Here is a 20,313-nt window from a genome sequence, read left to right on the forward strand (position 1 = left end):
CGACAAAAACGGCGATGAAAAAGTATAAAACAAGATTTTCAGAATACTAAATTGAACAAAGTTGCTAAAGTATACTACCAAGATGCCTTCGTCGTAAATTGACAATAATGTCATACAATACTATTCTATAAAGAGATAAATTTTCATGTTTGGAAAACCGCAGTCACACGTTGTCAAAGTGTTACGGTAGATAGGTACCGTGTGACTAGTGACTACGCCTGCTAATAATTCTCCAGACAAAACAACAACTAAAAAAAAGTGTTTAAAATTAATAAAACCCCATTATAATATTTTTTATTAAAATGTTGTGTTTGTCTTTACTTTGCGTTTTTACGTTTTATAAAAACTTTAATTAGACTTTCCATTTCCGTAGGTCAAAAAGTACGTCGTTTTTCAATAGAACAGGACTAAATAATTGGCTATTTTCTTTATATTAAGGGCGTTTTCACAAAAATACATAAATTAAAAATATAATATTTAAAAATGTTAAGTATTATGATATGGCTCGTTGGACAAAAATGTTAAGATTATGATTGCGCATTAAGGAATATATGGAAGATGAAAATCCATGGAGGGTTGTCGCATAAGAATAACTGGACAGTTCTTTGGCATATTATGATATTATGATAATATATAATATTATGTAGTTAGATGTAAGTAACATGTAATGTAAAATTATATTGTATATGGACATGACTTTAAAAGAGCAACTATGGAGTTTCTTGCCGGTTCTTCTCCATAGATACTGCTTTCCGAATCGGTGGTAAATTTAAAGAATGTAATGACGATTCAAAAGTGCTTCTGGAAGAAGTCTAATTGAATAAATAAATGTTTGAGTTTGAGTTTGAGTTTATTATTGTACAAATTTGGCGACTATGAAAAAAATCTAATTTAGTTGCAAAATTGTATGCATGTCGATTTGCAACAACATACGAATGCTCCATAATACTAGGCCTACACTAAAAGAATTTGACATAGTGGGGTTAGAATGAGCATTCGCTCGTTTGACGTATACAGGGTGTAATCGTTAAGTGTGCACAGGCGATTTTTCCGTAAGTATTACAGATAACAAAAAACTTTAAACTGATATCGAAAGTACTTAACCTAATGAGTAAAATGGCCGTAATAAATTTTTAAAAATAAATCGAGAAATATCAAAAAAATTATCTTTAAACCCTCCCATACATTAAGTATGAAATATGAATATCCCATATACATTTAATATGAAAGATTTTAGCTTTCTTATTCTTTTTTGGTTTTCTGCTTTAATTACTTCGCAAATTTGAAGTGGCGTTTTCCACGCTTTTTGTCCTCCGGACATTTTCACGCATTTTCCGGATATTTTCCGGGGATTTTCCGAGCATTTTCCTGGCATTTTCCGGGGACTTTCCACGCATTTCCCAGACATGAGCTTGTTGATTATTATAAGAAAGTAAAAATAAACATAGATTTTACCATTCGTACCTTATTCCAGCTCCGCTTCAATTAGTCCGAATAATAAGATTTTTGTTAATCAATCCAGTAACTAGATTTCAGTTAATTCCTTACAAATATTTTTTAATTAAAATATACATTCATATTAGGTACATCATTAATACTAGTTTAGATAACATTTTTTTTACTGAATACTATCATTACTACATACTGTTATATGTATAAAATTAATATAACTAAAAAAAATTGAGTTGAATAAGTTTTAAGCTATTGTATATCTTCTATCGCGGGCCTTGAGCACAGGGACCGAATCCAGAAATTCCGTAACGAAAAAACTTCACGCTCCCCACTCCGACGGGCACGGAGGTGTGGCTTGAAGGCATAGCATGCAATAGCTTTACCGCGGCAGTCCCCGAGTGCCACACGTCTTTTTTAATACTTCTGTTAGACGCCACAGTGTGTAATCATCTTTATTTGGAAAGTATTCTATATATTAATCGAAAATATATCACAAATTTATAAGTACAACATTAAACAAACTTATTACAACATGTTGAAGGAATGCGCGTATGTATTACTGTTAGTGGCTTGGTTTGTGCAGGGTAAGTTTTTGTTCTTTTTAATATCTTTTTTCTTTTATATTAATGCACATACTTTCCTTCTGCGGCTTTTGTCAAGATAGGGGCCGCGGGACTTTGGTTACGAGTCCACAATCGAATTCATCTTCTCCTAATCCCTACACTAACAAATCTGTCCATTGCGTCATCTGAGAAACGCCCGCCCGCACACACGCTACGGTACACCTGTACAGGTATACCACAGGTCCCCCTGTACAGGTAAACCACAGGTATACCTGCGCAGGTAGACCGTTACCTGTGTAGGATTAGACCTGTGCAGTTCTTTGAATCTGTATAAGCGACTCGAGCATGATCAAAGATCAATTCTATCGAGTGCCACCGTACGGTATACCTTAACGTCCCCACGTCAGGTGACCTGCTCAGGCATCCCTGTACCTTAAACCTTTACGGTAGACCCCAGCATGTACGGTTGATATTAAAAAAAGACATGTGGCACTGCCGCGGTAAAGCTATTGCATGCTATGCCTTCAAGCCACACCTCCACGCCCGTCGGAGTGGGGAGCGTGAGGTTTTTCGTTACTAAATTTCTGGATTCGGTCCCCGCGCTCAAGGCCCGCGATAGAAGCTATGCATTAGCTTAAAATATAAAAATATATTTATTGAGTACAAAAATTAATACAGTACAATTACAGTGTGGCTCTGTCTTCCTAGCTAGGAAAATCCTGTGTTAAGAAAGACAGTTACTTCCCAGAGAGCATGTTTACAACATTAGACCTTTAAATGTAACATTTCAATGGACTATTAAGACCTGTCGTAAATTTTTAACGTTTACAGGTTCATTCGAAGCGTCTAATCTTGCCACGAGAATAATAGGAGGTGAAGACGCGGAAGAAGGTGCTTTTCCGTATCAAGTATCCTTAAGGCTAACTTCTGCGGTCAACGAACACCACTGTGGTGGGACACTTATCAGACCGACATTCGTGCTCTCAGCTGCCCATTGCACATACGGGTATTGTTTTTTTTTTTATTTTATTATTATTGAATGCCCGCAGCTTCGTCCGCGTTGTCCAAAACATAATGCCCGCCAGACTTTAACCTGTCTTCGCGAGAACTTTAAATAGCCGTTATGTTTTCTTAATTACTGGCTTTTTTGTGTTTTCGTTCCATAAGAACCTACCTAGTGCAAACCTTTCAAACAAAAACGTAAAAATATTGCCGAATTGGTCGAGCCGTTCTCGAGTTCTACGCTGAGAAATTCGTTTAGCGTCATTTTTATCATATAGGAATCATATTCACGAAAAATAAACTATTGACGGCGATTAACAGAATCATTTATAGCATACAACAACTGTATCATTTACATCTATACTAATATTATAAAGCTGAAGAGTTTGTTTATTTGTTTGTTTGAACGCGCTAATCTCAGGAACTACTGGTTCAATTTGAAAAATTATTTCGGTGTTAGATAGCCCATTTATCGAGGAAGGAGGAATTCATCACGCTAAGACCAACTGGAGCGGAGCAATGCGGGTGAAACCGCGGCGAACAGTCCGCCCCGGCTTCGCCCGTGGTACCTACATGTTTAAACTATCCTATCTGTCAAGTTGGATCGAACTACACATGGTGTGCGAATTTTATTGTAATCGGTTAAGTGATTTAGGAGTCCATTGAGGACAAACATTGTGACACGAGATTTATAAATATTAAGATGTAATAATAATAGAACATTTTGTTCTCTCTTATAGACTACCAGCTAATCGGGTACTAGTGGTCGTAGGTACCAACACAATTTCATCAGGTGGTACGATGTATAACGTTATTAATGTTATAAACCATGAGAATTATGATAGAAGGACTGTACTCAACGATATTTCGATTCTCCAAACAACTGAAATAAGCTTCAACTCCAAAGTAGCTCCTTTACCTTTGACGAATGAGCCTACTCCAGATGGGACTCCGAGCATATTAACAGGATGGGGTTGGACAAAGGTAAGTATTTAGTTTATTATCAAAATATAATCATCCAAATTTTGAACGCATCAGTATCAGGCGTGTGCTCCCATCTTCTTCGTATTAAAATTGAAATTAATGATTCAAATTAAAAAAAAATCTTGTACCTAAATTTTCACACATATTTGCTTTCCTATCGAGTATAAATTTGGTATATAGGTAGCTTCTTGGTTAGCCTATTCTTTTTGCAAGTTTCATATTATTAATTCCTAAAAAAATACCAAATCATTATTAGCGAAGCGATTCGAATTGTAATTCTTAATGTTATAGGCATAGAGTATAATTTGCAATATAACATTACTTTATTAAGATAATTAAGTTCTTGATCAAATATTACTTACAAATGAATAATGGATATTTTATGTTTCAGCCAAATCGAAGCGGGAAAACTGATAAACTGAAAGTTCTTTACGTAAATACCTTTCCGATACAAGAATGCATAGATATTTTAAAGAAAGCATATCCTAGACAGCCAGTAACAACAAATCACGTTTGCGCTTTCTATAAAAATGGAACCGGTGCATGTACAGTAAGTAATGTATTATAAATAAGTAAATAACTAAATACTTCGGGACAATTTTCACACATGGCACGATCTGATCCCATACAAAGCTTTCGCTTGTGTTATGGACACCAGATGGCTGATAAACATACATATAGATATAATCTTCTCTTATATATTATACATATATATAAAAATGAATCGCAAAATGTGTTGGTAAGCGCATAACTCGAGAACGGGTGGACCGATTTCGATAATTCTTTTTTTATTATATCCCTTGAAGTACGAGGATGGTTTTTATGTAGAGAAAACGTAAATATGTACCACGGGCGAAGCCGGGGCGGACCGCTAGTCTTATATATAAAAATGAATCACAAAATGTGTTGGTAAGCGCATAACTCGAGAACGGCTGAACCGATTTCGATAATTTTTTTTTATTATATTCCTTGAAGTACGAGGATGGTTCTTATGTAGAGTAAACGTAAATATGTACCTCGGGCGAAGCCGGGGCGGACCGCTAGTTTCAAATAAATACTTATATAGATAACTAGCGGTCCGCCCGTGGTTCATATTTACGTTTTCTCTAAATAAGAACCATCCTCGTACTTCAAGGAATATAATAAAAAAAAAATTATCGAAATCGGTTCAGCCGTTCTCAAGTTATGCGCTTACCAACACATTTTGGGATTCATTTTTATATTATAGAAGATTAACATCCATCACCCGCCACAGCAATCGAATTTATTCTATTCTTTCAGTTTTATGTGTCTAAGGGTCACGAGTGACTGAATTGGTCAGGCATCCGCCCCGGAATGGCGCGAAAGGATGCGGGTTCGAGTCCCGCCTCGTGATCGAATTTTTTCTATTCTTTATAAAGTTATAACTCAAACCTGTTTCAGTATGATTCTGGTGGTCCATTGGCGGCTGATAATAAGCTGATCGGCATCGTATCCTGGGGTGTGCCATGTGCACGGGGATATCCAGATGTATACACAAGCGTATACAAGTATCATGACTGGATAGAAGATCACATTGGTTCAGCATAGTGGAGACCTTTTTGACGAGGGTGTTACTATGATGTCTTAAAGCAGTATTAAATCCATCATATTCGTCACACTAGAAATAATATTTCTGATATTATGACAACCTCCCTGAATTACAAGTGGCTGAGGCATCAGCTTATTACGCCCAATTTGTAATTAAGAAAAATTCATATCTATGTGCATGTATCTAAAGAAAATAAACGTTAATTTCAAAAAGAGTTTATATCAATCATTTCCCATATATTTATCTAAAGCCTGATTTTTATTTTACTAGGTACATAGTACATAGTACATACTAAGAAATAAATGTTACTGTACAAAATATACCGGCCGAATTGATAACCTCCTACTTTTTTGAAGTCGGTTAAAAATGATGGGTGTCACGTTGTGGTCAACATTTAGGTGATCTGCTTGTTGTAATAGGAAATTATAAATTATGTTTGGTTTTTGGTTAAAAGTCTAATTTTAACCTTTTTCAAAATGAAATTATCAAATTTATCATGTTGATTGTGGTGAAGCCCCGTGTCCCCTCGTGGGGTAAGGGATAATGATGAGGGCAGATGCATTATGCATACATCTGTTTCACTGATCGATTTTCTTTACGGACAAGTAGGTGATCAGCCTTCTGTGCCAGACAGGGACCGGATACCGATATTTGATTTTATTATCGATATTTTGAAGAAAATATCGATATTTTTTACTTCACTTTTTTTTTAACAATGTAAACCTACCACAAAATAGAATCACCTAGTGGTTCTGTTTCAAACTATAAATTCGATTAAATAGTAAAAAAGTAGTAAAAAATTAATTTAAATTTAAATTTATTTCTTAATCAATTTTTTGTTCAAGTATTTATCATACTTTTTAAGAAAATATCATTAGAATTCTTAATAATTAAACCTTATATTTTTTCAAATAAATTATTTAAGGTTTTGAGTAAGAAAAGTAACATATAATTATTGGGACACTTGATCGTATGTGAAACCATAATCTGAAATGCCTTTTTTTATAGTGGGAAAATCTTCCAAAGATACACAACCCACGGCCCCCGGGGAAGGAGCCGTGGGTTATGTCGGATTCTTACCGATTATTTGAATACCTAACTAGCATTCCGCGCGCGGCTTCGACCTCGTTTTCAAAGAAAAACCCGCATTGATCCTGTTACCATGGGATTTCCGGAATAATACCTCCTATATGTATTTTAAATTTCTTTATAATTATTTGTTCAGTAGTATTTGCGTGAAGGAGTAAAAATATATACACACACAATACACATCCATCTCGCAAACTCTGGCATTTATAATATTAGTAGGATTAAGTATATTAGGATCCCCAGGTATACCTATCCTAGGTACGTAGGATAATATAATGTAGTTACGAGAAGACGGAACGACTATCTTAACAATATAAATTCGATTATAAGTGACAAGGAGCAACCGTCGCCCCATAAGCCCATTGACTGCACTGACATGCATAGTATTCCATCCACGGCAACAATTTCATCTAGTAAAACAAAACATCTTTCCATGCAGGAAATTATTGTGTTGTCGGATAACATTGGTCAGGGATTTGGCGCTTTGCTTAACAACAGACTTAGGGCATAAAGTAACTAATTTTTGTACTCCTAATAGTTCATTTACATATATCATGAATTCATTAGATAATTTTAGTTTTAATGAAAATAGTATTGTTGTTATATTATATGGAGACAGTCTTAATTTAAAAAAACATGACATTGATATAGGATTTCAAAAAATGTTGAAAATTAGTAGTGAGAAAAAATGCAAATTTATGTTGTGTACATTACCATATTTGCCTGGTTTGACACAAAATCAAAATAGATTTATCTATAACATTAACTTAAAATTATATAACCTAACAAATCATCATAGTGATGCATTTATATATTTTGACATAAATTCTTGTACAAAATCTTTTTGCTTGACAAGGAATACAGTGTATCTGCCATTTAGATATAAGAGAGAACTTGCTATGTTAATAGCATATAAAATTATTAACCAGTCTGGTACATGTTTGGTATCAGACCATCGATCTACTATAATTTTATGTAGTAGTAATTATATACATCAACCTAGGTTAAGTGTTGACGGACAAACTAGCCCTATGCTAGATTTAAACTAGTATGTAAGACAACAGCTAAGCAGCCTCTTTCCATTGTACATCAAAATATTCAAGGCTTGGCTAGCAAATTATTAGAAATAGAATTATTTTTAAATCATAATAGTATAAAAATATTTTGTGTAACAGAACATTGGCTTAAACAATGTCAGTTGTTATTAAATATTGATAATTATAAATTAAAAAGTATATACTATAGGGCACATGCTATTCATGGAGGTTCTCTTATTTTTGTACACAATAGCAAAATAGTTAAATGCAAAGAACGAACTGACATTGTAAGTCTTTCTGTAGAACGCACCATTGAACTGTCCTGTGTTGAGCTTGAGCGTTACATTATTGTTTGCGTATACAGACCTCCTTCCAGTGACTATAATATGTTTGAGACAGTCATGGAAGAAACATTAAAGCGTTTAGGCAGGAGTAAAAAGAAGGTAATAGTATGTGGTGATTTTAATATTGATTTACTTTCACACACACAAACGGCAACACGAATAGTTAATTTGTTTCACTCCTTTAATCTGTATAAAGTTTTTGATGAACCCACACGAATTACACCTACTTCTGCAACTTGTATTGATAATATATACTGTGATTGCAACTGTCTAGAAAAAAATATCCTCAATATACTGACTTCAGATCACTGTGGCCAGAAAGTAGTTTTGGAATGGGATTGCATACCTAAGTTTAAAAGAATTAATGTTAGGCCTATTTATAAACAGTTTGGACAATTATTAATGGTGAAATGGGCAAAAGCCGGACAAATAGTACCATAAAACTTGTAAATGCTGGCAGGGTCATTGACAAAAGTGCTGATGTTGCGCTTGCTTTTGAAGATTTCTTTAGTAGTGTCCCTGTTAGTATTACTAAAAAATTAAATTCATCATCAGTGCTTGCGGAGTCCTATTTGAGGGACCATGTTGCGGAGTGTAATGTATTATTTGAATTGCGACATGTGACTGCAGATGAAATTGTTAGAACTTTTAAAACATTAAACTTAAAAAAAACATGTGATCTCTGGGGAATATCTGTGAATTTAGTAAATAATATTATAGTAAATATTGCCAACCATTTAGCGTTTATATTTAATCAATGTTGTGACTGTGGTATATTCCCTGATTTATTAAAGTTTAGTAAAGTTATTCCTTTATTCAAAAGCGGTGACCAAGAAGACTGTAATAACTATAGGCCTATTTCTATTTTACCAACTTTGAGCAAAGTTTTCGAGAAATTGATTTTAAACCAATTATGTAGTCATTTTGTTTCAAATGGTTTACTGCACGCCAAACAGTTTGGTTTTACAAGGGGGCGCTCTACCACTGATGCTGGAATAGCTCTTTTGTCACATATATATAAAGCATGAGAAAAGAATGCTTTGGGGATATTCTGCGACCTTTCTAAGGCTTTCGACTGTGTAGAACATTCCACTCTATTACGGAAACTAAATTTTTATGGTATCAAAGGTTTATCTCAGGACCTCATAGCTTCATATCTTCAGAACAGGGTACAGACCGTTGTTGTTAATGGAGAGAAATCTTGCGGTGCGCCGATTAACATTGGTGTTCCGCAGGGATCTATCTTAGGACCGTTTTTGTTCTTAGTGTATATTAATGACCTACCTTATTATTTGCAGGATATGTGTGAAATGGTACTGTTTGCAGATGATACCTCATTAATATTTAATGTGGATAGATATGACACAAATGTTGACGAAGTAAACTCTGCTCTTTTACGCATATCTAATTGGTTCAATGCTAATAATTTATTATTGAATGCAAAAAAAACAAATTGTGTAGAGTTTATCCTTCCAAATGTAAAAAAGGTCAAAAGGGATATCATTTTAAACGGGGAGGTATTATACCCTGTCGAGTCTACTGTTTTTCTTGGTTTGACACTAGATGAGAAGCTACAATGGGGGACCCATGTTGCCACCACCGCTGCTAAGTTCAGCTCAGCTGCATATGCAGTTCGAAGAATAAGGCATCTCACCGATGAAGATACGGCTAGATTGGTTTACTTTAGCTACTTTCATAGCATTATGTCCTATGGAATTCTACTATGGGGCAGGGCTGCAGATATAGAAACTATATTTATATTACAGAAAAGAGCCATACGCTCTATATATAATTTACGTGCTCGGGAGTGGGGACTCACTAAGAGATCTCTTTAAGAATATTGGTATCCTCACTGTACCATCACAGTATATATTTAATAATGTTTTACATGTACACAAAAACGTGGACTTACACACAAAAGTAGGAGATAGACACTGTTATGGCACAAGGAATAGAAATAAAATTGAAATGCCATTTTATAGGTTAGCTAAAGTTAAAAATTCATTTATGGGCCAAGGTATACGTTTTTACAATAGAATTCCTCATAGTATTAAAGAGTTTAGTAGTGTTAAATTTAAAACTTATTTAAAAAATGTATTAGTTCAGAGAGCCTACTACAGCATTAGGGAATATATGGAAGATGAAAATCCATGGAGGGTTGTCGCGTAAGAATAACAGGACAGTTCTTTGGCATATTATGATAATATATAATATTATGTAGTTAGATGTAAGTAACATGTAATGTAAAATTATATTGTATATGGACATGACTTTAAAAGAGCAACTATGGAGTTTCTTGCCGGTTCTTCTCCATAGATACTGCTTTCCGAATCGGTGGTAAATTTAAAGAATGTAATGACGATTCAAAAGTGCTTCTGGAAGAAGTCTAATTGAATAAATAAATGTTTGAGTTTGAATTATAATTGCCCTTAGGGCCGATTTTTCAATACTTGGATAAAACTTATCCGTCCAATATAGTATTACACGATAATATTAAAATGTCACGTAAACTGTCAAATACGGGCAATTAGAATACGTTTTTAAATGGTAGTTTTATATATTGTTCGACGAATAAGTTTTATCCAAGCATTGAAAAATCGGCCCTTAATGGTAGTTTTATTTGTTCGACGAATAAGTTTTAAACAAGTATTGAAAAATCAACCCTAAATATTGATAGAGAAAAATAAGTTAGTACTAGAAAAGTAGTTAGTACCTAGTACCTAATGAAATATTTTTTCATATTGTAAGTGTTCAAAAATTAATTAACATTTTAATAATAATTAAACAATTACCTAATTAATTTGTGCATTTATTTTTTGTTCAAGCATTTATAAGTGTAATTAAAACATTAAACTATTAGTTTCTGTGCTAGAAAAGGTGACTTCACCCTAACTGCTAGTAATTTAAGCTTTAGTAAGAAAAGTAGACAAAGAAATGTAGAATCCGTCACCATAAAACATAAAAAATTAGAGGTGTCAAGGGACACCTGGATGGAACGAAGTTAAGAGAGAGAGAGACAGACAGAGAAACACGCGCATGCCGCACGGCCTGCAACTATATAGGAAAAAGTTACAACTTTCGTCTTAATTTTTTCCGTCTAGATAAGGAACGATAAGGAACTTCATTCCAATAATATCCATACTCATTCGTGAAGTTCTTCATTGTGTAACAATCCTTATTTGGAAATACTGTATATAAATTGAAACAATTTTGGCTTTTCTAGATGTCTGACTTGTCTGGTGTCTACTAGACGGATTACAATATGTTTAAGAAGTACTTTTTAACACTACTGTTAGTGATTTGGTACCCCCAGGGTGAGTCATTTATCTTTAGCTATATCTATGAACGTATTTCATGAACATACTTCATTATTTCAAGATTTGTAGGTACTTTGTCGGAAATGTTCAGTGACACTAAAATCATTGGAGGGGAGGACGCGCCAGATGGAGCATTTCCCTATCAGGTATCATTGAGGCCGAGTTATAATAAGGAGGTCCACTTCTGCGGTGGATCCATTATCAGATCGACATGGGTATTAACAGCTGCTCATTGCACACAAAGGTATTGGACTTACACTTGCTAGTAATAAACATATCTGGAAAAAATACACAAAACGCTGTACTGGTTCATGAGCGAAGTGCAAATTTTGCCAGCCATTGAATTTATAATATCATTTAGTATGGTGTCTGCTCACTACAGATCGAATGGTGGGTCTAACTATGGTGGTTTCATATATATGTACGACGATCAGTTTAAAAATCCATCTCTCTACTCAGCTGATTTTTTAAATTCTTCAATCTATAATTTATAAAAATAATAGAATGAGAAAGGGTCTTCTTCTTATCTTTAAAATTTGGATACACCATAATACTCTTTCCTTCTAGAGTTCGTCCAACATCGATAATAGTAGTCGTGGGATCTAACTTAATATCTTCAGGTGGTACGGCATATAATGTGACTAAAATCATAAATCACGAGGATTATAATCCAGCAAGAGCATCTAATGATGTTTCGCTTCTTAAAATAGCAGGTGAAATCAGTTTTAACTCCAAAGTGGCTCCCATAGCCCTTACAGACGAGCCCACACAACCTAATACTGACTGTGTATTAACAGGATGGGGAGCAATCGATGTAAGTAAATGAGTGTTTTAGCTTATAAAATCGAACAAATTTTTGAAGTGAAAACTTCTTTAGCGGCGTTGAGCACTTTTTCTGTAATGGGTATAAAATCTTAAACTCGCGTCAGGACGCGTGACCTGATCGAAAAAGCGTAAGACGGATACCAATCCAAAATATCAAACATGCTCAACGTTAATAATCAAGTTTTCGCTTCTGCCGGCACTCCCGGAGTGCAACCCGTCTTTTTTTTAAAGAGGACATTCAGTCCACACGAATGTGTGCTTGCTTCTAACATAAGTGAAATGTCCTATTAGCAATTATCCCGTTAAACTTGAAAGTTTCATCCCAAAACTTGTCCTCTCTGTTATTTAATTAACTCGTAACATTAAACAGACGTTTAAAATGCATTTTTTATTAACTGCATTGAATAATAATTTGTAATTAATTGTTTTTTTTTTAATATTTAAGGATCGGCGAACAAACCCTGATAAGCTACAAGTGCTTTACGTACAGACAGTACCGGTTCAAGAGTGTAAAGAAGAATTGGAGAAAAAGTTTAGAATATATCCGGTATCAACTAAAACTAATCTTTGCACTTTAAAAGAAAGAGGAAAGGGTGCTTGTTTTGTGAGTAAAATATAATTAATTAAATAATATTAAATTTTTTCAGCACTTTAAGAGCGTATACGCACTATGCGGGTAGCCGCATTGCGATGCGGCTACCGCAGACCGCACAGTGCGCATAGAAATGAATATTACGTACATAATTGTGCTTGCGGTCAGCCGGACGGCTACCCGCATAGTGCGTATACGCTCTAAGATACAGACCAAATATGAGGACGATAATATTAAGCTCGATACACAATAATTGAGAACTGCGAAAAAGCGAACAGCTACGGAGTGACAGACAGTAGACAGTAGTTACACTTTCCGTTATATTTTCAGGGTGACTCTGGTGGTCCACTAGCAGCAGATAACAAGCTAATCGGTGTCGTGTCGTGGGGAAATCCCTGTGCCAATGGATTACCTGATGTCTTCTCAGACGTTTTTGCGTATCGAAACTGGACCCTTACCAACATTGCTAATAATCAATAATCAAGATGGATGTTGTGAACATTATTGAAATAAATATTTTTTTTATTATGATCATTTTGCATTTTGAGTTTACACATTATTAAATGATGTTTAGAAATTTATCTCATTAATTGTCATTAAATTTAGCTCCAGGACCAGAGAGTGTTATTCGTCAAATTAAAAATATATTCTTAACAGCCGTATCATATATTTATATTTTATTCCTGACAACCCACAATAACACCTGTAACTTCCGATAGCTTAGGAGTTCGAAGCTTTCTGATTATATTTGTCTATAACACTCTCAGTCCGTTTTAACTTAATTTTTATTTACTTAGCCACCTAAAAAATCTTTATCTCGAAATTCGAGCAAAGCTAAGAAAATGATAAGTAAGAGAGTTCTCAAGAATCGTTAGAGGTAAGAGGCTTACTATTGACCAAATACAACATGTGTTATGCCGAGAACCTGAAACCGCTTCACAACGAGAATTGCGGCTCACAGTTGACCGCGAACGGCATGTACCATCCCGTGCAAAGAATACTTATACTCTAAAAAAGAGTGAGACCGAAACCTTCACTGAGAGGGTATAACGTCTCACAGCTGATCACGACCGTCATATTTTATCTCGAGAATCTGAAACTTTTACTCAATATGAAGACACTATACTTAATCAATCAAAAAGAAGTAGTTCTAGTTTTATTTTCTGAATACCTTACTGTCCGTCACTAGTGGACATTCCCTCCATTATTGCACGCCTCATAAGCGAAGCGTTGAGGTGGGTACTACTGTCACTTTGCGCAAAACATCTGATTTTTCAAACTTAAAATGTCTTTATGTATCATACATTGCACTTGTAAGATAATACATACACACACATATTAAGAAAAAACACTATTTTTAACGTTCATGATATTTTTGATGTCATTTTTGTTATTTAAACTAGTTAAAAAACAGTTTAAAAAAGTTCTGTCTTGGACGTCCGTGTGTCTGTATGTGCGGATCCTTTTTCTTGTTAACACGATAGCGACCGAAATACTTTACTAATCGAGTCTTTTTTTTTCTCTTACGCTTGAGTATGCTCAGGAATAGAACCCTTTCATTTTTCAGGGTCTGATTCGATGTGGTTTAATTGTTATTAAATAAACAAAAATAATAATTAATAAATATTTATTAAAAAAAAATTATGAGGCGTGCACTTTTGGATTTTCCAAATTATTTTGGTTTCAAATCGAAGAAAGCGATTTGATTTGGAATAAATACATATATCCTTTAAAATAAACTTCTTAGCTTAGCTGTACTTTTTTTTTCTAGAACTAATAATGACCAATAATATCAAATCAAATCATTTATTTATTTGTCCTCACAATTCCCAATCACATAAAATCTACATGCATAGAAAATTATAAAACATAGCTGGAGTTGGAGGAGCTGGTGTCTGAAATGGGTTTTAAACGGTATCACAGATCACCAGAAATGTTATGTAATATATAATATGTTTGATAAGTTTTTCGTTTGTTTATCATCGCATACTTGCAAATCACATCTCAACTGCTTTGGCCAACTTGATTTAAAAATATTAATATTTTTCACAATTTTTTTCTTCAATCAAAATAAAATTACACTCGAATAGTGCAGCTATCGGTTTGTAAAAAATTTTTAATGATCAGATTAGTACTTCTGAATATTACCTTTTCAGTAGGTACATACAAAAAAATAACTAGATAATTAAAATCTTTATAATTTAAGATTAGGTAGATAATGATAACGAAAACTGTATTATGTATGTACATAATTATATAATTTATACTTAAATTAAATTAAAAGATAGGACAATCGTATTATAGTGTTTCTGCCAATTCTTCTCGGTAGAACCTTCCGAAAGGGTGGTGAAAAAAAAAGACTATTCATAATTACTTGTAAAATTTAATACGAAGACCAAATATACAGCAAAAGATTTTATGATAACTGAGACAAACTAAAAATTATTTAATATCCAGTTGAAAATACTAAAAAGTAAATACAATAACAAGAATGTTGTTGACATCATGAAACTTAATTATTATCGATGTTGGTGAGGATCCAGTCTCGATATGCGTACACGCCTGAAAAAACATCGGGGTTCCCTACCGCGCAGGGGTTGCCCCAGGAAACAACACCTACTAGCGAATTATTAGCTGCTAGTGGACCACCAGAATCACCCTGAAAATATAACGGAACGGTTAATTTGCACTCGGAGAAATGCTTCTAAATAATGAAGTTTCACTTCAATAATTTTTATTTATTTATTTATTTATACTGTTTATTGTGCTGCCAAAATACATAAAATACAAACAAAACTTATTCTAAAAGAAAAACAGCACAGAAGGCGGCCTTATCACTTAAGAGTGATCTCTTCCAGGCAACCAACTGATAGAAGGATAAATAATAAACTAGAAATAGGAGGTAGGTAGGTAGAAAGTATACGCAAAGATAAATAAATAGTAATGTTATACAAAGATAACAAAAATATTATTAAATAAAGATTATAAATTTAATTATTATTAATTATAAATTTAAATATAATTTTTTGTAATTTAGGTATAATATATAATACCTAAAATTCATAATATTAGATTATTACCCCGACGTTTAGCACACTTTGCAGTGTGTGTGGTCACATGGATACTAGGTAGATATACTCGTAGAGATAATAATATTATGAATAAATATAAATATATGATACTCGAGTGAAATCAATCACAAGAAAATACTAATTTTAAGCACATCGTAGGTTCGCGTTTGTTTGTTATCAAATCATCAATCGTGTATTGATAAATTATTCGTGTTCATCTTTGGGCCTGTGTCCAATTGTCTATGTCTAAAGGCTGAAAGGACTATAATTTTTCAGTTAAGCCGGCCTCACGTACCTGCCACTGGGGCCACAGCTGTTTCTGTCTTGCTTGACTATACACATCACAAGGAGCCAATTAAGGGTGCAATTACCATTTATTTTTACCAGGTACGTGAGTAGCCGGCTTAAACAGGCTTAATATAGTAATTATTTATATTTTACTTACAAAACACGCACCCTTTCCCCATACTGTCATAGTGCAAATATTATTGTCAATTAATACTGGGTGTATGTATTTCTCTTTTTCATTTTTCTGTTTACACTCTTGCACCGGTACTGTCTTTACGTATAGGACTTGCAGTTTGTCAGGTTTCATATCTTGCCGAGGCTAAAATTTAAACAACTATTTTATAGAACTATTCAATGAAAGCAAGAAAAAGATGGAGAGTATTGTAATTGATAGTTTTCTATCACAAAATCCAAATGAAAGTTATTCCTGAAGACTAAACAACTATTTTTAATTATGGAGACAGCTCAAGCTCTATATAGTCCGGGAGCCAGGAACAGATTTTCATGACCAAGTTCCTCACAAGCTTTAATTAGTAAAATACATCAAAGTATAGTATTATGAAGCCTCGTGAACGTCAGCTAGCGCTCTGAACGTCAACTTTGAAGAAGGAACAAAATCTACATTTTATAGCCGGAAAATTATATTACAGCTTCATAATTGAATAATGAACTAACTGTATTTTTATATTTTTTTTTTCTAATGTAAAAAACAAATTTTTGAAGTGAAAACTTCTTTAGCGGTGTTGAGCACTTTTTCTGTAATGGGTATAAAATCTTAAACTCGCGTCATGACACGTGGCCTGATCGAAAAAGCGTAAGACGGATACCATACCAAAATATCAAACATACTCAACGTTAATAATCAAGTTTTCACTTCTGCCGGCACTCCCGGAGTGCAACCCGTCTTTTTTTTTGTTCTGAAAATGCTTTCTGGCTAAGCTTTCATATATTTTTTTTAACTAAAATGGACTTACACCATTTTGCCCCCATCCTGTCAAAACACAGTCTGTATCAGGTTGTGTAGGCTCATCTGTTAAAGGTATTGGAGCCACTCTAGAGTTAAAAATAAATTCTCTTGATATTTTAACGAGCGCAATATCATTGATTACTAGTCGATAAATAAAATCCTCATGATTTATGATTCTAGACACATTATATTTTGTACCACCTCCAGTTATTCGATTCGTACCCACAACTGCTATGAGACGACTTGGATGAATTCTGTAAAAAAGTACATTGTCTTATAAAAATTTTATTAAAATGTTAAATTTTATCAATAGTGGGTAGGTAACATGTTCCCTTTCTGATCACGACATCAAAACTAATCCTATCCTATAATACATATATCTATATACACGTGAATTATACAAATACTTGCCCGCGGGTTCGTCCGCGGGTGAAAGTCGTAATTCGATCCACTTTGCTCCGTTTTTTTATATTCTCTAAAATTTAAACGATATTTTTATATCGATATCTGTTTAAATTACCTGTATGTACAATGAGCAGCTGTTAGCACCCATCTGGGTCTAATGATGGATCCCCCGCAGTAGTGGTAGAACACATAATTAGTTGGCCTCAATGATACCTGATATGGAAATGCTCCATCTGGCGCGTCTTCCCCTCCTAATATTTTAGTGTCGGGATCTCTAGACAATTCCAACGGAGTACCTATACAAAGCGAATGTAATATTTTTTTCTTCACTGTATTAACTAAGACAATGCTTTTTTAGAAACTGTCTGAAATCAGATTCTTACGCCACTTTTTTACATGCTGAACAAAGATTTTAATCATATTATTTGGGCGTAGGTATGGCCATTATATATTTGCCGTTATCATTTTAGGATTAATAAATAATAATAATAAATAAGATCTTTATTTGAATTCATACATAAGTTTGACATATTGGATTGGGGTTCAGGCCCCCTTACTAGGTATAACCTGTATTAAGGAGGTATGGACTAAAATAAAAGTCTTTAGCCGGTACTCGGCCGGCTCGGCTCGTATATGGTATACGTATGGCCGAGTCCGGAATGCAAATCCAAATGTTTAGAAATTAAATACTCTAACGGATTTTTAACGCGATTTATTCCTTCTATTATTATGCCGACGTTTCGCATACTTTGCAGCGATCGTAATCATGAGGCCCGGAGCCCCGGAGAGACAAAATTAAAATCCGGTAAAGTCTCTGATTTCTACATGTAGGTATAATATTCGCATCCTCCTTGGTAAGTACAGTGGTTGACGCGTGAACGTAACACCGAGGGGTCCTGGGTTCGATTCCCGGTGGAGACGAAGAAAAAAATGTCTCGGTCTGGCAGGACACAGAAGGCTGATCATCTACTTGTCCCTCAAGAAAATCGATGAGTGAAACAGATGTATAATGCACCTGCCCCTTACCCCACCCCACCCCAGGGGACATGGGACTTATAAAATCAAACAAGAAAATAATAAAATATTTTTAGGATAGAATTAGTTAAAAAATTTAAAACACTTACCCTGTGAGTACCACGCCGCTAGAAGTAGTGTTAGAGCGTATGTTTTGAACATCGTGATCTATCTAACTAAACATTTAATTAAAAAAGACAAATGTGCCTTCCATTTATATCCAGTATTTTCAAATAAGGCTCGTTACACAACGAACAAAAAAATAATTCCGATAAAAACTGTAAATACTCTGGATATAACAAAACAAATATACGAATTATGAACTAATTGTGTATGTAATTCTTTAATTATGAATCAATATATGACATTACCACAACGAATTACCACTTGGAATCGAAAGTAATTAAAAAATGAAAACATTTATTGAATTGTTCAGAAAATTTAAAATAGTTTGAATTCTAATTATTATTCCTCCACTAATGCAATTGAGAACTGAAAAATACTGTGGAGATAATTTTTTCTTTTTTTATCAAATCGCAAATAAATTATAATTATTATATTATTAAATTATATTATTCAAATTTATACTGTGCCGTGCGGTTTCACTCGGGGATGAGCTCGCAAGCGAAATCTGGTATTCCTATTTCTATAGCTTATGTGTTATTCTGATATTTATCTGCTATCATATTATTATAATAAATTCTGATTATAGGTCCGTCAAGGTCGAGAACTTGGATTTGTATTAACCTTTCATACCTAAACAATATCGTTTCAAAACATTTTCTACGCCACCTTTTGTAGAGCATAAATACCTCTGACTGGATTATTAGACCTTTATTACTGTAAAGTTTCATCCTAATCCGTCCTCGTAATCGTAAGTAGTTTTTTCGCGAAAGAGCAACAAACCATCCTTCTATCCTCACAAACTTTCCCTTTGATAGTACTAACTTAGGATACCAACAGAATATTAGCGTACATAATTCCTCAAAATTTTGAATTTTAAAATAATAACCTCCTCCTTTTCTTTGAAGTCGGTTAATAAAATAAAATAACATTTATTTGCCAAAAATATGGTACCTACAGAGAGGTGTGAAGAGATAATTGTTCAACATGTTTCGCTTTGTATAAAGCATGCAAATATTATTATATGCGTAAAACAGATATTAAATCTAAATCCCAATACAATAAATTGAAATATCATTCTATTTTCTATATTCTATTCGTTTTTAAACTTTTTAAATCTACACATGCATATTATATATACAATGTAACAATAGGTAATTATCATTTAAGGCAAAAAATTATTTTTGGCTATAAAAACAATTGATGATCAGCCATTTTTTAGGGTTCCGTAGCCAAAATGGCAAAAACGGAACCCTTATAGTTTCGTCATGTCCGTCTGTCCGTCTGTCCGTCTGTCCGTCTGTCACAGCCGATTTACTCGGAAACTATAAGTACTACAGTGATGAAATTTGATGGGAATATGTGTTGTATGAACCGCTACAAAAATATGACACTAAATAGTAAAAAAAAGAATTGGGGGTGGGGCCCCCCATACATGTAACTGAGGGATGAAATTTTTTTTTTCGATGTACATACCCGTGTGGGGTATCAATGGAAAGGTCTTTTAAAATGATATAAAGTTTTCTAAAAAACATTTTTCTTAAAGTGAACGGTTTTTGAGATATCAGCTCTCAAAGTCGTAAAAAGTATGTCCCCCCCCCTCTATTTTTATAACTACGGGGTATAAAATTCTAAAAAAAATAGAGGTGATGCATGCTAATTAACTCTTT

At 34.0% G+C, this 20,313-nt stretch overlaps 2 protein-coding genes across 2 annotated transcripts in view; one reads left to right on the forward strand and one right to left on the reverse strand.

Annotated features, from left to right (window-relative positions):
- The first annotated feature begins 1,984 nt into the window (after nt 1-1,984).
- Nucleotides 1,985-13,303, forward strand: LOC149909409 (trypsin-2-like). The gene is made up of 9 exons (XM_090120165.1): nt 1,985-2,036; nt 2,847-3,021; nt 3,758-4,001; nt 4,393-4,551; nt 5,424-5,559; nt 11,428-11,602; nt 11,926-12,172; nt 12,629-12,787; nt 13,106-13,303. The coding sequence occupies exons 1-9, from the start codon at nt 1,985-1,987 to the stop codon at nt 13,253-13,255; spliced, it is 1,497 nt and encodes a 498-aa protein (XP_089976291.1). The 3' UTR covers nt 13,256-13,303.
- Nucleotides 13,304-15,287: 1,984 nt separating this feature from the next.
- LOC149909410 (ovochymase-like) overlaps nt 15,288-20,313 on the reverse strand; it is a 36,663-nt gene continuing 31,637 nt past the window's right edge. The window contains exons 12-15 of the mRNA XM_090120166.1: nt 17,622-17,802; nt 17,109-17,355; nt 16,292-16,453; nt 15,288-15,434 (exon numbers count right to left, since the gene is read on the reverse strand). Coding sequence (XP_089976292.1) covers nt 15,288-15,434; nt 16,292-16,453; nt 17,109-17,355; nt 17,622-17,802 — 737 coding nt within the window. The remainder of the gene's footprint in view (nt 15,435-16,291; nt 16,454-17,108; nt 17,356-17,621; nt 17,803-20,313) is intronic.

This window comes from Colias eurytheme, chromosome 3 (genome assembly GCF_061535395.1).
Source record: "Colias eurytheme isolate Ceu_HAF_F1 chromosome 3, ilColEury1 Martin Lab GWU primary, whole genome shotgun sequence".
NCBI classification, from domain to species: Eukaryota; Metazoa; Arthropoda; class Insecta; order Lepidoptera; family Pieridae; genus Colias; species Colias eurytheme.

Coding starts and splice junctions, on each gene's coding strand:
- LOC149909409 (XM_090120165.1), top strand. CDS start 1,985: ATGTTGAAGGAATGCGCGTATGTATTACTGTTAGTGGCTTGGTTTGTG. Junction 3,022..3,757: donor GCTGCCCATTGCACATACGG/GTATTGTTTTTT, acceptor TCTCTCTTATAG/ACTACCAGCTAATCGGGTAC. Junction 5,560..11,427: donor CTGGATAGAAGATCACATTG/GTTCAGCATAGT, acceptor CAAGATTTGTAG/GTACTTTGTCGGAAATGTTC.